This window comes from Mustela nigripes, chromosome 13, assembly GCF_022355385.1.
Source record: "Mustela nigripes isolate SB6536 chromosome 13, MUSNIG.SB6536, whole genome shotgun sequence".
In the NCBI taxonomy this organism is placed as follows: Eukaryota; Metazoa; Chordata; class Mammalia; order Carnivora; family Mustelidae; genus Mustela; species Mustela nigripes.
The window spans coordinates 143,200,993-143,219,963 of record NC_081569.1 but is presented as its reverse complement, the minus strand read 5'-3'; the positions used below and the strand labels follow the sequence as shown (position 1 = coordinate 143,219,963).

Here is an 18,971-nt window from a genome sequence, read left to right as displayed (position 1 = left end):
CACGCTACAGGTTACACTAAGTGAACCGGAGACACTCAAATTAAACAATCAACACCACCATGATCTTGATTTTTTTTTTTTTTTTTTAATTTCACTGGAAGCCACAAAGCCAACCCAAACACAGATCTGCTTGCAAATCTGGCCAGATTTTAAGAAAAATATAAATTCTTTAGAAAAAAATTTATAGAAGTACATGCAATTTGATTTCGGATAAAAAAACAAGAGTACGTGATCCATGGGAAGTAGTGGTGATGAACAGATTAACGTGCGCAGGCAAAGGCCGAGCGTCAGAGCCTCCAGGGCCGGAGCTCAGCGCGGGGACTGAGTGAGTGAGGACTCCTACCTGCACCTCTAGTCAAAGGGCAGCTCTTAAACCTTCCCTGTTGAGTTTAATATTAAAATGAGTTGGGTAAAAAAAAAATCTATTAGGGAAAATTAAATATAAAAAGGAAAGAACCAGATATACAAACCGCAGGATGATCTTTGCCCAAAGTCTTCTCACGGATGGCCAAGGCATCGTTCAGTAGATTAGCGGCATCTTTGTATTTATTCTGGTCTCTACATTGAAAAGCACACAGTAAGTGTTTTGGATATAACTTACGTCTTTTTTAAAATGCAATTTTGCAACTACAGAAATAAAAGTTAAACTTGAGCTATTTAAAAAATAAAAGTCCACTATTAAAAGGATCAGAAATACCACCAGTGTAGAAGAAAGAGACTCCACCAATAAACGGGAACTTGGAATCAGACCCAATTAGCTCTGGAACCTGGCCCTCCCGTCCAGGTTTCGGGGACGACACTGCCCCCGCACCACAACACTGTATTGCAGAGTACAGGAGCCGGTCCAGAAGGCCGGGCAGAGCTTCACCTGCTATCTGACAGAACTGACCCCAGGGTTCGATCCCAGGCTCTGCCAGCGAAGGCCTGCAAGGCCTTGGGACATTAAGCAGCCTCCCACAGTCCCAGTCAACCCGTCTGGAAAGTGTCTTACCTAACTCACAGAGTTGCTCTAAGAAGCTAATGATATGCTGTGCGTACAATGAAAAACCTTGTTAAAAATAAATACATCCCGGGGACGCCTGGGTGGCTCAGTTGGTTGAGCGGCTGCCTTCGGCTCAGGTCATGATCCCAGCGTCCTGGGATCGAGTCCCACATTGGGCTCCTTGCTCCGCAGGGAGCCTGCTTCTCCCTCTGACTCTGCCTGCCTCTCTGCCTGTGCTCGCTCTTGCTCTCTCTCTCTCTGACAAATAAATAAATAAAAAAAATAAATAAATAAATAAATAAATAAATAAATAAATAAATACATCCCGGGGAGATGAACCATGCGAGACTGTGGACTCTGAGAAACAAACTGAGGGTTTTGGAAGGGAAGTGGTGGGGGTTGAGGGGAGCCTGGTGACGGGTATTAAGAAGGGTACGTATTACATGGAACACTGGGTGTGGTGCATAAACAATAAATCTTGGAACACTGAAAAAATAAAATAAAAAATAGTAATAAATAAATAAATATCTCCCAGTGTGTTCATCTGGTACACACCTTCCCACTGTTTGCTTGAGGGAGGAGGAAGGAGGCGGCTCCTCACTGCAGTAAGGCAGAAAGCCCAGCCCCGGCCTCTGCCCTCCAACGTGACCACAGAAGTTATTCGCTCTGTGAGACCAGCACACGTGTTCCGTAACTGTGTCTAAGAGCTGCCCGGCAAGGCTTTGCCCTGCAGAAGCCAAACTCCCCTACGGACACGCAAAGGGTCAGCGCACCCCCAGAACCTCTGAAGCACGCTAACTCTGGCCAAGGGTACAGAGGTAGTTTTCTCCCAATACCCTACAACACATGACAAAGTGGCTCAAATATTTTGTGAAAATCAGCAGGTATGACAAAGTCTCGAGAACTACTAGAGACCCTTAAAACCAGTTAACAAGAACTACCTAAAAGCCTGTGTAAGCTGACAGAGGCAAGGGGTACCAAGCACTTTTCCAAACTGTAGCAGGCCCTAAAATGTCAGCGGCTATTAATTAATTAGCCAAAGCGAGATGACTCCAAGAGCAATAGCACTGGTTCTCAGGCGTGACCCCCAACAACGACCGTCACCCTCCGCCGGAACACAAAGAAACCAGCCGTGCCCCAGGAACTCTGGTGCAGGGGCCTGCACTCAACTGACCAGGAAATTCAAACTGAAAATGAAAACAGAAGTATACCACTGCACGCGGGAAACGCCTAACAGAAAAATGCACAAGATTATGGAAGAGTCACAGAAGAACACAAATGACTAAAAACATCCAACCAGGGAAGCACGAAGGCAACCACCGGCCCTGCTTCCCGTTACTGAGGCGTGGACAAGCCTCGCCGCCGGCTGGGAAACGCGGCTGGACCAAGAGAGGGAAAGGGGCCGCCCCCAGCCTGAGGAGTCTGGCCACAGGTACCGGGCGTAGACTGTGTAGATGCTAACCCATTGCAGGAACCAATTCTCAAAAAATCCAAAATCTCAGACAAAACTTCTAAAGACGTTTATCAGTATGTTATGCTCTTCCCCCGAAGAGTTAAAATTAAACGTGCCCTAACACAAGAAAGCGGAGAAGGTTACAGGCCAGCCCTGGAGCGCAGTCCCGAACCTGAATGTGAACGCGCAGACGGCTCATGCACCTGTTCCGGACTTCTGACTCACAGAGCCCCTCGGCCAGAGCACTAAGGGGAAAAACTGCCACACTGCAGTGAGGCCCGGAAATTCCCGCTGCCTGACACTGTAAACGAGGAACCGGCACACCTACAACCAACAACAGAAACCCTACGTGCATTTTTTTATTTAATTCATTTATAATAGTAATGTCTATTGTTGGCCAAAAGCTTTCATGTTACCACACACAAAACTGCTCTAAGCTTCATTTATTTGAAATGACCTCTACTCCCAACAGGAGTAGAACTCACAAGTAGCCCAACAGGGCTCGAACTCACGACCCTGAGATCAGGAGTCAGATGCTCTCCTGACTGAGCCAGCCAGTGCCCCAGCGCAGACACATCTGAAAAACTTTTGGCATCATCCGTCAAGATTTTAAATATAAATCCCCGAGTCCCTACGCTATGGTAACAGTGAAGATCCGCAAACCACCTCAACGTCCGCCGGCAGGGCACCTCCGAAAGGTCCGGACTACCCTCCAGAGCGCGCTACGCTGCCCAGAAGACCTCGGCTGACCACGGCCAGGGCTGCGGACATGCTGTGAAAGGCCGCTTGCTTTCTGGTGGTGTTTTGTTTCGTGAAGAAATCACTCACCTCTATGAATGGCTGCAACAGTGTCCCTCCCTGGGCCCCTCTCTGTCCTCTCCCTATGCACCGCCCCCGTCCCTGCTCAGACCCAGCTCCATACCCCGAGGGTCCTGCCCTGCCTCCAGGCCCCAGTCACCACGCCATCCTGCGCACAAGGCCAAAGGGACTCTGGTGACACCCGAGTAGGGGCCCACTGCACCCCCACCAGCACCCCTCAACACTGCCCGCAGGACCTCCACGGTCAGGCCCCGCTTCTCCCCGCCCCATCTCTTACCGCTGTCCTGCAGGTGCCGTCAAGCTTTGCCAGCGAGGTTCAGGAGTAAGCCCCAAACACACTCAACACCGCACACCATCTCCGCGTGCTAAAACGCCACCCGCCCTCCGAGGCCCGGCCGAGTGGGGCTCCCCCCCTTCCGTTAATCCTTCCCCTAGCCCCTCAACTGGAAGGAATCTTTCTGCTCCATGAAAACTTCTGTGTCCTTCTATTAGCAGAACCCGGTCTCCTGCTCCTGCAACTGCACACAAATGTAAAGCAGCTCTCTTCAACACGAGGCCGTCAGTTCCCTGAGAAGGTCCTGTGAGCGTTTCACGTCTGCCAGGCAACCCCACATGTCACATGCCCCCAGTCCTCCCCTGGACCTCTGAGTGGACAGTACAACGGCCTCCATTTCAGATACAAGAAAACTTAGGCTCAGGATAGCTAAGGGCTGTGGACAACATCCTCTGTCTCATGGCCATCTAACAGAGACAGAACCTGAATTCTCCTGACTTGAAATTCAATGTCCTGCTTTCTCCGAGGGCAGGAGCCACCCACTCATTCATCTCTAGGGCCTCACGGGAAGCAGCCGAGTCTGACCCATACTTGGGGGACCAAAATGTCGAATGGGGACAATCAAACCAGTGAAGAAACACCAATGTGTTAATCCCTACCCACAAAACTGGAAGGGCTAGAGCAAACCGATCGTGCTGTGCGGAGAACCACTCCCTTCTCCGTCCAGACCCACTGCAGCTGAGCTCAGCCAGGGGACACACACGAGCCTCTACCACATCACGGCCTGCGCCACAGGGCGAACTCCTTGGTTCCCTTCCAGGTGTTCACCAAGGGCTCCGGGGAGAAGCGGCGCCGGCGTGAGGTGAGAAGTGCGGACAGGACACAAGCTGGTCCCCAACTTTCAGGGACACTGTTCTGGGAGAAGAGAACAAAATTCAAAGAACCCCAACGCCAAGCACAGTGAGAAGTGCCAGAGAAAAGGGAAGGGTTAAGGGCTCTGGGGGCACAACAGGGGCAAAGGGCAAGTGCGACCTGGGACTCAGAACGGGCAGGAGCTAACAAAGCCCTCGAAGGGTGGGAAGGCTACTCTGGACAAAAGAAACATGGTACACAGGACCTGGCGGAAAAAGGCAAGTGTGAAGAGACGTGACCAATGAAGCCAGCAAAGCAAGCTTCTACAGGTTTCCAGAAACATATCTCAAACCCTCCACGTTCATTAGAAATACTGCGGGTAGAGAAGACAAGGGCAGAGAAGGAGTACTAGCCTGTACACCAAGGCCAGGATGTTCAGCATGGTGGCCACATCCGGGTGGTCGTGGCCGGACGTCTTCTCCAGGTCCTCCAGGGCCTGCTTGCAGAGCGGCACGGCCACCTCGTAGCGCCCCTGCGAGGCGTACTGGATAACCAGGTTGTGGAGCGTGCGCAGCCGCGCCGGGATCTCGTAGCCGCCCTGCTGCGCGGCCGCCGCTGCACTGCTGTGCTGCTGCTGGACTGCACACAAGGGACACGGACCAGGCGACACCGTCAGTCAGACCCCTCCTCCCTAGCTCTGCTCCCGGGGGACGCCCAGCCCCCACGCTGCACAAACCCGTGCAGCGCTGCCCTGGCAGGCGGGGGGCCACGAGTCACATGTCAGGGGTGGTGTGATGCCCCAACAGTACAGGGAGGCTCCCCTCAGCACCCGACCAACTCTGCCTGTCTCCCTCTGCAAGAATGCACACACTACACGCAAACTGCTGGTTTGGGCCCCAGGTTCGTCGTAGGGGCTGGTCCAACATGTACTGCATCCCGGTAAGAACACCTGAAGTTGTCTTGGGAAACGCTGGGTGACTGGTGTGCACGTGCCTCTGGGAAGCAGCTACCGGCACCAGGACGCCCACTAATTACGGCCATCACATGGGGGTAGGACAAGCCACCTTCTGTTTGTCCGGGCTGCCATGTAACCACTCCCCCTCGCCAACTTACTTCCTTGCCCGGGATCGTCGTCGTCATTTGGAAAAAGGTCATCCAGAGGTTCTTTGGTGGAATCAGTGTCTTTGTCCTCCTATAAAAGCAATCCGGGAGAACTTCAGCCTTACCGGTACTACAAATCCTGCACCAGAAATCCTTCATACAAATATCAGTTTAACAAAACAATCTCAGAAAGGATAACCGGTTTTAAAAATCAAATATAGGGACGTCTAGGTGGCTGTCGATGGACACTGCCTTCCGCTTGGGTCATGATTCCAGAGTCCTGGATTGGCAAGGGGTCTGCTTCTCCCTCTGCCCCTCATCCCTGCTCATGCTCTCTCGGTCTCTCCTTCTCTCTCAATAAATAAATAAAATCGTTAAAAAATAAAGTCAATCAAATATGGAATCAACCACAATTTGGCTTATCTACAGATTTAGGAGAGAGTAATAAAGAGCCTGCCAGACTAGAACTCACACCCGAGATGCAGGCCTCGGCGGCCGACGACCATGACAGCGTCTCTATCCCTCAGGTTCTTCACGACACTCTGAGAAGTTCAAATACTGCAGGGAAACTCTTCCTTGAAATCAATTTTATTTGGAAACCAAATATGTAAAAACAGACTAAACTGGCCCATCGCGGAGCGCCAGAGAACTGGAGGGCTCAGGTCCCTCTTCCCTGCACAACACCACCACAGGACTCCCAAGAGCAACCTAAAACCTGCCAGCTTGCTTTTATTTTTTTTAAGATTTTATTTATTTATTTACTGGAAGAGAAAGAGAGAATCCTGCATAGGCTCCACGAGCAGTGCAGAGCCCGATGAAGGGTTGGATCCCTTGCCTAAGATCCCGAGCCGTGACCTGACCCAAAAGCAAGAATCATCAGACACCCAACCAAGCCACCAGGCGCCCCGGAAACCTGCTGGCTTTAAGTCTGTGCCTCGAGTCTCCCCACAGATCCCCGGTTAGTGCAGGGATAAAACCCACGACGACACAATGGGAGCGAACAGACAACAGCCTGACCAAGTGCAAAGTCAGCACCATCCTCCCTTGCCTCTGGAAGGGGTCACGGGAGACGGACACAGACTCACCCTGATACTACTCCTGTCTGGGACGCATGATCTAAACACAGAGAGACAGGAGACAAACCCAGACTGAGGAACAACCCATGAAGTAACTGATTCGTATATTCTTCAAAAACATCTGTGCCGTGAAAGGCAGAGAAAGACTGTTTTCTCTGTCTGAAAAGGACCCATTTCAGATGCAAGCCAGCCGAGGAGACATGACAGCTGAGTGCCACACAGGGTCACGGACCAGCTCCTGCCGTGGTGAATGAAGGCCATGACCGGCTCTGCTGAGAGCAGGAGGTCACAGTGCAGACGAGCACCATGCCCGTGGGAAACTTCCGGACCAGAGCCGGCCCCGCCTGCACATGAGCACGTCCCCATGCCACGGAAACGCGCCCAGCAGCAGCCGCGGAGTGTGCCATGACCTGTGCTGCCTACTCCAATGCATTCAGAAGAAACCATCATCCAGGTACACCCCAAAAGGAAAGGCAGAATTAGCTGTTAGCTCTCTTCTCCAAGCTCGGTATTTTCTCAAAATAACAAGTTTTAAAAGTCTCTGATTCAACAAAACCTTACAACATCACACAGTATTCTAGGCGAAATCATGGGCTGCCATCTGTAGCTCATTTATTCTTATTCCCACAGCAATACGTCTTCTAAATCAAAAGCAAGGGAGAATTAGAGTCGGGCTAATAAAGCAAGGTGCTGTGGGTTAATGTGTCCCCCAAAAACCACACACGGAAGCCCTCGCCCTCCAGGTGATGGCATGTGGAGGCGGGCCTTTAGGAGGTAACGTGGGTCAGGTGGAGTCACGGAGATGGGGCCACCACGACAGGACTAGTCTCCTTAACGAAAAGGAAAGAAAACACTAGATACCTCCCTCTCTCTGCACGCACCAAGGAAGGCCACATGAGGACACAACCAGGATAAAGGGCCTCACCAAGAACCCAACTGTGCCAACATCCTGACCTTGGAACTGTGGAAATAAGCCATGCAACCGTGGTATTCCGTCGCAATGGCCCGAGCTGATGAAGACCCGCACTCTGGCGACGGGAGACGTAACAGGAGGAGAGTCTGGGTGAAGCTCGTATGGAAATTCTCTTTACTATCTTTTCGATTTTTCTGTGAATCTAAAATTACTCCAAAATTTGTCTTTAAAACATGGTTTTTTACCTGAATCAGATATAAATGGTAGATGGAAAACAAGACCGAGAAGAACAGCCTGAGAGCCAAGGGAGAAAGGAGAAAGCCAAGCTCCTTCAGAATATTCCAAACACACAGCAGTCGGCAAGAGAGGCCACGGAGGAGGCGTGAGTGAGGCGGCAAGAGAGCCAGGGAGAGTCCCGGCAGCGGAAGAAAGAGTTTCAGAGAGAACGGTGTCCACAGCACCACCGGCTACAGGTGGGGAGTCCCAAATCTGGATTCTAGACAACAGGATGCGATGCACACCGACCTGAGGGAAAGTTCCAGCATCGTGATGAGCTTGGAAGCCAGACCCAATGGGTTCTCAAGCGGGGAAAACTCATGAGGTGCCTCTCTGCATCGTGCCTTACATGTACAAGGTTGTGTGCACATGTCTGACCACCGCACTAAAACACACTTGTGAAAAGCATGTGACCTGCCCAGGGAGTAAGCCCCAAGACCCATAACCTCCGGTGGCTCAAGGCAATCATCAGAGGAGGGAAACACAGCCGGACTAAAGCAGCCGACAACACGGTCAGCTGTCAGCGCTGCGCCCCACGGAGCCACTTACGGATGGGGAGATGTCGTCATCGTATTTCTTTAACTGATTCATGAACTCCAGGTGCTTCTTCTCCTCCTCCAGCTGAGCCACGGACTGCTCACTCTTCTGCAACTTCTGCTGCGTGTTGGCCAGCTCGTCCCGCAGCCACTGATTCTCCTGGCACAGCCGACGAACCTGTGCGCGCAGTTTCTGCTTCTCAGACTCCACAGCGTTCAGGTGGTTAGACAGAGCCATCATGACCTGAGGAGACAGAAATGCTGACAGAAGCCCCGCATCAGGCTCTCTGCTCAGCAGAGATCCTGCTTCCCCCTCTCTCTCTGCCTGCCTCACTGCCTACTTGTGATCTCTCTCTGTCAAATAAATAAATAAAATATTTTTTTTTAAAAAATGGGGCGCCTGGGAGGCTCAGTGGGTTAAGCCTCTGCCTTCAACTCAGGTCATGATCTCAGGGTCCTGGGATCGAGTCCCGCATCGGGCTCTCTGCTCAGTGGAGAGTCTGCTTCTCCCTCTCTCTCTGCCTGCCTCTCTGCCTACCTGTGATATCTCTCTGTCAAATAAATAAAATATTAAAAAAAAAAAAGAAACGCTGACAGCCTGCAGCGTCCCTCCCACGCTTCTCACCCCCCGCCGACGCAGGCATCCTGGGCCGGCAGCTCTCGCTTCTACTGCGCACATGTGCTCTGACACAGACAGGTACAAATGCCCATGACTCTCCTTGTCACCCTCAGTCTCAGGCTACAGAGGAGGCCACGGTAAAGAATATCACATGCTGGGCGCCTGGGCAGCACAGTGGGTTAAGCCTCTGTCTTCGGCTCAGGTCATGGTCCCAGGGTCCTGGGATCGAGCCCCGCATCAGGCTCTCTGCTCAGCAGGGAGCCTGCTTCCCCCTCTCTCTGCCTGCTTGTGATCTCTGTCAAATAAATAAAATCTTGAAAAAAAAAAAAAAGAGTATCAGAGTATCACATGCTCAGAACATCTACAGAAACTAGATGCTGTTCTTTTGTTTGACAGCATCTCAAATGGACCAGTGATGGACACACAGTTACTCTTCTGACAAGACTGTATGTTCTTCCCTTCTACCTAGGTGGCCCCGACATCATTTCTCAGAGGCGCTTCTCCATGTAAGAGTGTGTGCACAAGCACGCACTGTACAGAGCGCCGGTCCCTCCAGGAGGGGCGGGTGACAGAGCTAAGGAAGGGCATGCAGACAAATCTTTGATGTTCCAAGATAAGGGAAGAAATCTTTAGCTAGCCGCCTAATCAGGTTCACACTGGTACATCTCTAAGCTTAGGGCCACGTCACAAAATCCGGTGACTGTCCCAGGGGTCTGCCTGCCGTGCACCAGACCTGCCGAGGCATCAGCACGCCCCCTGGGAAGTGCACAAGCAGAAACACCTGGGCAAAGTTGGCTCCAGTCTGTTCTCTCTTTAGACAACGCAACTGCCCTGCCCTCTACTATCCTCCTACCTTTGACCTAAACTCCAGAAGGTGAGGCTGTTTCCTCCTCCTTTTCTTAACTCGAGTATCTGCCCAACTGAAAAGAAAGTCCGTATTCACATCACTTTTCAGTAATAGAAAATGCCATATAATACACTCACAATAACCAAGCCAAGTTAAATTCTACAGTGAGGTCTTTCACACAGTCTGGATGAAGAACTCTAAAATCAGGATCTGGACAGTTCCTGTGACAAACGGTGTTCTCTACATGAAAATGGAAACTAGTGACCCAGCAGCCCCATTCAGCTTTCATCGCTTACAAGCGGAAAGCTAAGGGGCACCTGGGGGAAGCAACAGGTTAAATGTCTGACTCTTGGTCGCAGCTCAGATCATAATCTCAGGGTCCTGGGATCGAGGCTTCCCCGCCTCCAATGGAATCTGCTCGAGATACTCTTCCTCTCCCTCTGCCCCACCCAACGATGCGCGCACTCGCTCAAATAAATCAATCTTTAAAAAAAAAAAAGAGGAAAGCTAAGAAAAAAGAAGCCAAATTTCACTGTGTGATTTTGCCTAAAATATGCTGGCAGAACCACATATTATCAAGGGGCAGGGCTACCACAAAAGGCTTCTTTTCTTTTCGGACTGACTGATCGTAGGGGGAAGGGTGAGGGAAAGGGAGACTCTCAAGCAGACTCCCCAGAACGAGGCAGGGCTCGACCTCACTATGAGATCACAACCGGAGCTGAAACCAGAGCCGGATGCTCAACCGACTGTGCCCCGCCCCCCAGATGTTTCTAATTTTTTCACCTCTAGGTCCCGCATGATAAAAACAAAGGTTTAGTCATATATATAGCAATCTCGTCTTGGAGAACTGCAGAAACTATTAGCTGTTGGTCAATATCCATTCTCCCTTCTCCCTCAGGCCTAAGAACGTGGACCTTGAAGTAGGCAGAGCACATCCCCCAGGCTCCTCACCACCGGGTGTGGCCAGTGAACCGTCCGCAGCGTTGTGCACCAGCTGGAGGAAGTAAAGGGAGGACGTACACCCTTCCCGTCCTAGAACGGGGTCAGGTGGCTGTGGCTGGAGCTCCAGCTGAGTCCACAAAAAAGACTGTGCACCGCAATGCAGAGGCCTGCATGTCCCTAACGACCATGCAGCTACACAACCCTTCCAGGCGTAGCCCACCTCGGTATTTCTTTATGTCTACGATGTTTAAGCCACTGATTTCGTTTTCGGATACATGCAGCCAAATCAAATCCAAAATGGCAAGGTTACCTCTATTTTGGCTCTGCTCTTTAAAATTCAGACATGCCCAAATCAATCATCATTTATATACTGTACAAGCTGATCTCTGTTATCCTAGAAGTAGATTTCAAAACAAAATCTCCGTTCTCCAGACTGTCAAGTTCCTACTCCTGTCGGAGGCGACTTCATTCATACCTGTGCCTCACTCAGGCCAAGCTCCAACATCTCCAGAGACTTTCGGATCATGTTTGATTTCTCTTCCACCAGATTACTTTCGTCATCTTTCTTCAAACACTTCAGCGTCTCCAGCAAACTCTGTAAGATGGAATTGTGCTCGTTCTTCAGAGCCTCCAGCCCCTGAATCACTTGCTTTGTCTTAGAAATAATCTCATCCTGTGTCAGCTTCTCCAACTTGTCTTCCTTTATATACACCATCGTGGACATGTTGTCGTACATTCTAGAATGGAGGAAGGAAAACAGATGAGGCATCTCATCACAGGTGTCATTTATGTTACACCTCCTATAAAATACACTGTGTGAAAACTTTTAGATTAACATTTTTATAGGTAAATAATAAATGTATGTATCTGTGACTTGCTGAAATACTGTACTGTTCCTCTTTTCCCTCTGCAGACCAATTTAATTACTTTTCTGGCTTATACCTGAATTCTTTTTAATGGGAGAAATGACAACACTTGAAATTAATGCCGAAGAGTAAAAAGCACCAAAACACCCAAATGGCATTTCTACAGCACAAAGCCTCCGCAAAAAGGAGTTCTCTGAATGTCTGCAAGCTTTTTCCCCCTTAAAAAAAAGTAGAAGGGACAGTAAATTCTTGGTAACATATTTACCAGACAAAGCCCTGAGAACTGGTCACAGCTGGAAGAAGGAAGAAAACCAGCAAAGGAACATGGGAACAACCAGAGAAGCAGGAGAAGGACTAGGTCCGTCGGCAACACGGCAAGAGAGCGGCGCGAGCAGAGCGGGCAGGAAAAGGCGCGAGGAGGGCGCGGGCTAGGCGAGCCTATGGGGTCCCACTAGCCGAGAGGCCACCAGATTCCAGTGCCTGGAACTGGCTTTAAAATAATAAAATGAGGAAGAAAAAGGAAAGGGGCATATAATACAGTGTCAGCACACCCGTGACTGCTGAAACTAATAGGTCTTAAACCCCCTAATTCAGTTAAACAGAAGAAAAGGTCACGGTGAGCATGAACGCGGCTCGGGAAACCGACGCACTGAAGTCAGACTCAGACGCGCGTCACCGTGACCCCCTTCAGAGCACTGGGCACTCCCCGAGGTCCTGCGTGCTGTCACGTATCGTTCGTAGCGCCCTGAATGCAAGCCCTGTCGGAAAGGCAAGGCCTCGATCTTGTACCCGTCCCACTACGTCACATTCCCCAGGACGGCGCTGAGCCCTGGCCGACCGCGTGGTGCAGGCCTGGACAGACAGACAGACGCCCATGCAGGAAAGGAGCGGCAAAGCACCAAACCCGTGCCTAAGGAGCGCACCGTGCGGAGCCCCTGCGGTGTTCAGTGAGCACGTCGGATGCCTGAAGCCGAACACTGGCTCACTATACTGGAATTAAAATTCAAAACTTTACTAAAAAACATTAAATCCTATCAACTATAGAAACAGTCAGTGTCCTCTCTCTGTAAAGAAGGGAAGAGAGGGAGTTTTGTTTATAAAAAAGAGAAAAGAATGGGAAGGGGCAGAGGGTTTTATGCCCCACCCCCTGCACAGGAGAAATTTTATATACTTTTTGCCCCACTCCGCTCCCCTCCAGCAACTCTCATTTGCTTCCCGTGATGAAGTGCCTCTTAAAGTTTGTCTCCCATTCCAATTTCACCTTATTTTTTTTCTCCCTTCCCCTATGATCCTGTTTTGTTTCTTAAATTCCACACGAATGAGGTCACATGACAACTATCTTTCTCTGGTTGACTTATTTCACTCAGCATGATACCCTCTAGTTCCATCCACGTCGTTGCAAACGGCAAGATTTCAATTACTGATGGCTGAGTAATAGTTCACACCCCACATCTTCTTTATCCATTCATTCATGCACATCTGGGCTCTCTCCAGTTTGGCTATGGTGGACGCTGCTGCTATCCATACTGGGGTGCACATGTCCCTTCGGATCACTATATCTGTATCTTTTAGCTAAATACCCAGTAGTACAATTGCTGGGTGGTAGGGCAGCTCTATTTCCAACTTTTGAGGAAACCCCACAGTATTTTCCAGAGTGGCTGTACCAGCTGGGGCAGGTTTAAAGAGAAGTAGCAAGGGATGCCAGGGTGGCGCAGTCAGTTAAACATCAGCTCCTGGTTCTGGCTTAGGTTGTGATATCAGGGTCCTTAGATCACCACCCCCTCCAGTCAGGTTTACCTGAGCCTGCTTGGGACTTTCTCCCTCTCCCTCCCCTTGCCCCGCTCATGCACGCACACACCCTCTCCCAAAATAAATAAGCCAAATCTTAAAACAAGGGGGGCCTGAGTGGCTCAGTGGGTTAATCCTCTGCCTTCGGTTCAGGTCATGATCTCGGGGTCCTGGGATCGAACCCCGCATTGCGCGCTCTGCTCAGCAGGGAGCCTGCCTCTCCCTCTCTCTGCCTGACTCTCTGCCTACTTGTGATCGCTCTATTAAATAAATAAATAAAATTTTTAAAAAAATAAAAAGAATTCCATAGCCAGCCAAACCCTCAATCAACTGTAGGAACAGGAGAGTAACATTTTTAGACATACCAGGTCTCAAAAACTTCTACCTCTCATGCTCCCTCAGGTTCAGGAAAATGAGTGCAAGCAAAATGGTAAGTCGAGAAGAAAACATGACAATAAAGAGAGAGACTATGGGGCACAGGTTCACTGTGGGGAAGACAGAGCTTCGCACCAACCTAGGGACAAGTGCTGTAGGCGAGGACAGATTAGAACCAACTTAAAAAGGAAATGAAAACAAGATAATTGGGGCGCCTGGGTGGCTCAGTGGGTTAAAGCCTCTGCCTTCGGCTCAGGTCATGATCTCAGGGTCCTGTGATCGAGCCCCACATCGTGCTCTCTGCTCCGCAGGGAGCCTGCTTCCTCCTCTCTGCCTGCCTCTCTGCCTACCTGTGATCTCCGTCTGTTAAATAAATAAAATCTTTAAAAAAAAAAAAAAGAAAACAAGATAATTAGCTCCGAAGGAAAACAAAAGGTCAAATAGGAAAAGTAATCATCATTTACTACATAGCTCAGCTCCTGCATTTATAGAGTCTAAAAATATAAACGGTTAAGACTATCTAAACAGGGGCACCTCGGCGGCTCAGTGGGTTCAAGCCTCTGCCTTCGGCTCAGGTCATGATCCCAGGGTTCTGGGATCGAGCCCTGCATCAGGCTCCCTGCTCGGCGGGTAGCCTGCTTCTCCCTCTCCCACTCCCCCTGCTTGTGTTCCCTCCCTCGCTGTGTCTCTGTCAAATACACAAATAAAATCTTAAAAAAAAAAAAAATTAACAGGCAATACAATTTTCAACAGTGTGACAAATTTTACCAAACCTTACCCCCCTCTCAAAAATTAAAAACAAGAGGGGCACATGGGTGGCTCAATCAGCTGAGCAGCTGACTCTTGATTCTGGCTCAGGTTGTTATTCCGGGGTCATGGGACTGCCCCCACACCCCCGACTGGGCCACACTTGGGAAGAGTCTACTTGGCCCTCTCCCTCTTCCCTAACCCCTTCCCAGTTCAAGTGTGTGAAAACACACACGTGCTCTCTGCCTCTCAAATAAATAAATAAAATCCAAAAAAAAGAAAGAAAGAAATAACGGGGCGCCTGTGTGGCTCAGTCGGTAAAGCATCTGCCTTTGGCTCAGGTCATGATCCCAGGGTCCTGGGATTAAGCCCCACACCGGGCTCCCTGCTCAACAGAGAGTCTGCTTCTCCCTCTGCCTCTCCCCCACCCAGCTCCCGTTCTCTCTTGCTCACCCTCTCTCTTAAACAAATAACTAAAATCTTTAAAAAATATATATATGTATACATACATACATATATATATACACAAATACATATATATATTTTTTAAAGATTTTATTTGTTTATTTGACAGAGATCACAAGTAGGCAGAGAAGCAGGCAGAGAGAGAGGGGGAAGCAGGCTCCCTGCTGAGCAGAGAGGCGGACTCGGGACTCGATCCCAGGACCCTGAGATCATGACCTACACCGAAGGCAGTGGCTAAACCCACTGAGCCACCCAGGCGCCCGTTTTTTTTTTTTTTTAGGGAACATGTGGAGTTAGTTTAGTGGTGATGGCTGCCCGACAGAGAGAACATACTAAAAAATGCACTAAATTGTACACTTTAAAATGGTCACTACTACATTATATGACTTGCATCTCTATTTTTTAATTTTTCATCTTTTTAAAAAAATTTTATTTGACAGAGAGAGAGACAGCAGGAGAATGAACACAAGCAGGAGGAGCAGCAGGCAGAGGGAGAAGCAGGCTTCCCGACGAGGTGGGAGCCCGATACGGAGCTCATCATGACCTGAGCCGAAGGCGGACGCTTAATGACTGAGCCCCCCAGGCGCCCCATCTCAATTTTTTAAAGAATGTGATAGAGGGATGCCTGGGTAGCTCAGTGGGTTAAGTGTCTGCCTTTGGCTCGGGTTGGGATCGAGTCCCACATCAGGCTCCCTGCTCAATGGGAAGCCTGCTTGTCCCTCTCCGAGCTCTGCTGCTTCTCCTGCTTGTGCTCTTTCTCCGACAAATAAAAATAAATTTAAAAATTTTTTTTAAAGATTTAATTTATTTATTTGACAGAGATCACAAGTAGGCAGTGAGGCAGGCGGGAGGGGGGGGCAGAGGCTCCCGCTGAGCAGAGAGCCCGATTCGGGGTTCAAACCCAGGACCCTGAGAACATGACCTGAGCCGAAGGCAGAGGCTTAACCCACTGAGCCACCCAGGCGCCCCACAGAACTTTTACACCAATACTTTGGCATTATTCAATGTGGAAATAACCCAAATTCTATCAACTGATAAATGGATACACAAAATGTGGTCTATCCATACAGTGGAATAGTATTTGCCTTAAAAAAAAAAAAAAAGGAACAAAATACTGATACAAACTTCAACACGGCTGGACCTCACAAACATTTACTTAAGTGAACCAAGCCAGACACAGAAGGCCACATACCGGGGCTCCAGGGTGGCTCAGTCCGTCAAGCGTCTGCCTTTGGACTCTGGGATTAAGCCCCAAGTCTCCCTGCTCAGCTGAGAGCCTGCTTCTCCCCCTCCCTCTCTCCCCTGCTCATTCTCTCTCAAAATAAGTAAATAAATAAAATCTTTTAAGGAAAAAAAAGGCCTGAGGGTTGCCAGGGGGAGGGGCACAGGGAGAGGGTGGTGGGGTTATGGACATTGGGGAGGGTATGTGCTAGGGTCAGTGCTGTGAAGTGTGTAAACCTGGCGATTCACAGACCTGTACCCTTGGGGCTAATAATACATTATAGGTTTATAAAAAAATTTTTTTAATTATTTAAAAGAAAAAAGAAAAAAAAGGCCACAAATTACATTATTCCATTGATACGAAATGTCCACAGAGACAGGAAGCAGATCAGAGGCGCCAAGGACTGGAGGGAGAGAAGGTGGCGAGTGACCGCTAACAGGGTTTCTTTTGGGGGTTTCAGGAACCTGATGAATTCTTTCATATATAAATATTTCAGTAACAGATGCAAAAGGTTTTTTTGTTTTCTTTAAATTAATGATGCACACCAAAGAAAACAAAACCTAAAACCCAACTTTGGGACATAATCTATTTTACCTCTGTCATGAAATCACAGAAAACTTCATTTCTCAATCTTTTTAAACCTATGCTCCCATTCTGATAAATGAAAGTCTCAAGCCCTCTTCAATTTACTTAGAAATTTCCAAATATATAATACATGAGACTAAAAAGCAAAGGGACCAATGGTAATATTACAAGTAAAAATATACATATGTTTTTGATTCTGAAGTTTCAGAACACAAATCAGGTATACATATTTTATTGGGGGGGAGGGGCACGGAGCCTGATGCAGAGCTCCACCTCGCAACCCTGAGATCACAACCTGAGCCGAAATCAAGAGTCAGACACTGAACCTACTGAGCCACCCAGGTGCCCCAGAACAAAAATCACATAATACAAAGTCAAAAGAAGAATATTACTTGCTTAAGAAGAAGTTAAACTGGGGCACCTGGCTGGTTGGGAAATCACGTGACTCTTGATCTTGTGTTGTGAGTTCAAGCCCCACGTTGAGTGTAGGGATTACTTTAAAAAAAAAAAGGTGGAAAGGCGGCACCTGGGTGGCTCAGGGGGTTAAGCCTCTGCCTTCAGCTCAGGTCATGATCTCAGGATCCTGGGATTAAGCCCCACATCGGGCTCTTTGCTCAGCAGGAAGCCTCTCTCTCTCTCTCTCTCTCTTTCTCTGCCTGCCTCTCTGCCTACTTGTGATCTTTCTTTGTCAAAACAATAAATAAAATCTTAAAAACAAAAGTGAAAAAAAATTACTGAATTTATTTTTTTAAAGATTTTATTTATTTATTTGACAGACAGAGATCACAAGTAGGCAGAGAGGCAGGCAGAGAGAGAGGAGGAAGCAGGCTCCCTTGCCGAGCAGAGAGCCCGATGCGGGGCTCCATCCCAGGACCCTGGGATCATGACCCGAGCCAAAGGCAGAGGCTTTAACCCACTGAGCCACTCAGGTGCCCCCAATTCTTGAATTTTCTGATGTTTAGTTTTTGTTTTGGTGAAAGCAGGTAAGGCTACAGAGTATGGAGGAGGAGTGTCACTTCCCCAGTTTACAGAACAAAGTTAAGGTTCATATTTTAAGCCAAATCCAAAAAGGGTGGGGGTCTCAATCATTTTCAAATCATGACATTTTTGGGTAAAAACAGAAATGTTATACCCCTTTGTAGGCTTACAACAGTGAGTCACTTTATTTTCTAAATATAACACTGTGTTATAATAACAAACATACTTATCCAACTATACACTGTCTACTCTTTCCCAAATAAGAATCACAAAATTCTACTCAAGGGAGGATGTGCTCCATCAGGGCAGTCCTGATCAGAAGCTTCATCTATGGACCACAAGCTGCCAGCGGCAGCAGAGAGCCAGGGCTGGCCACAAAAGCAGCTCCAGAATGGAAATACGACGACTCATCCTCTGTACCTCCTCCAGTCTCATCTTCCTCAAACCTAACCTCACCTAATCTCACCTTTTTATCTCCTCTTCTAAACTTAAATCACAAGAATAAAATGAATGAATGAATCATTCTGGTCTAAAAAATCACAAAAATCTATGAAGGTGTATTCAACTGATGAATCACTAAATTCTATCCCTGAAACTAGTAACACAGTATATGTTATGTTAACTAAATTGTTAACTAAATTGAATTTATTTTTTTTAAAGATTTTATTTATTTATTTGTCAGAGAGAGAGCGAGCGAGAGCGAGCACAGGCAGACAAAGTGGAAGGCAGAGTCAGAGGGAGAAGCAGGTTCCCTGCGGAGCAAGGAGCCCGATGTGGAACTCGATCCCAGGACGCTGGGATCATGACCTGAGCCGAAGGCAGCTGCTTAACCAACTGAGCCACCCAGGTGTCCCAACTAAATTGAATTTAAATAAAAATTTTTTTTTAAAAAGGTGTAACTCTCGGCAGATGCCAGTGGAGAATGCCAAACACCTTCCTTCTGTGTGTTCCCGGAACTTAAATCATGCCCAAAGGAACATGAAAAGATTAGGAAATCCTGAGTTGTTTGAGTATGACTGAGAGAAACACTGATGCGACTTAATACGAGTTCACTTGTGGAGCAATAAATTTATACTTTTTGCACACACATGAAAAAAAGGCAAAATGTTTTAATACTAAAAACTCCATAAGTACACCAGCCATTCTGAACCTGTTTCCATCCTAAAACTATAACCCACTGGATAAAACAAAAGCTTGCCTTTGCCTCTCGGAGGAGTCTGTCGCCAACGCCCTTGCAGAACCCAAGGAATAAAGG

At 48.6% G+C, this 18,971-nt stretch overlaps 1 protein-coding gene across 17 annotated transcripts in view; it reads right to left on the bottom strand.

The window, feature by feature from the left end:
* The window catches only part of KLC1 (kinesin light chain 1), a 55,751-nt gene that overhangs the window by 26,771 nt on the left and 10,009 nt on the right, over positions 1 to 18,971 (bottom strand). For 16 of the 17 annotated variants that reach the window (XM_059374082.1, XM_059374088.1, XM_059374080.1 and 13 more), the window contains exons 2-6: positions 11,166 to 11,427; positions 8,296 to 8,526; positions 5,494 to 5,572; positions 4,794 to 5,019; positions 471 to 558 (exon numbers count right to left, since the gene is read on the bottom strand). In XM_059374082.1, coding sequence (XP_059230065.1) covers positions 471 to 558; positions 4,794 to 5,019; positions 5,494 to 5,572; positions 8,296 to 8,526; positions 11,166 to 11,426 — 885 coding nt within the window. In that variant the 5' untranslated portion in view covers position 11,427. Of the gene's footprint in view, positions 1 to 272; positions 381 to 470; positions 559 to 4,793; positions 5,020 to 5,493; positions 5,573 to 8,295; positions 8,527 to 11,165; positions 11,428 to 18,971 lie in introns of those variants that run through there. The other variant, XM_059374097.1, reaches the window with a different exon arrangement.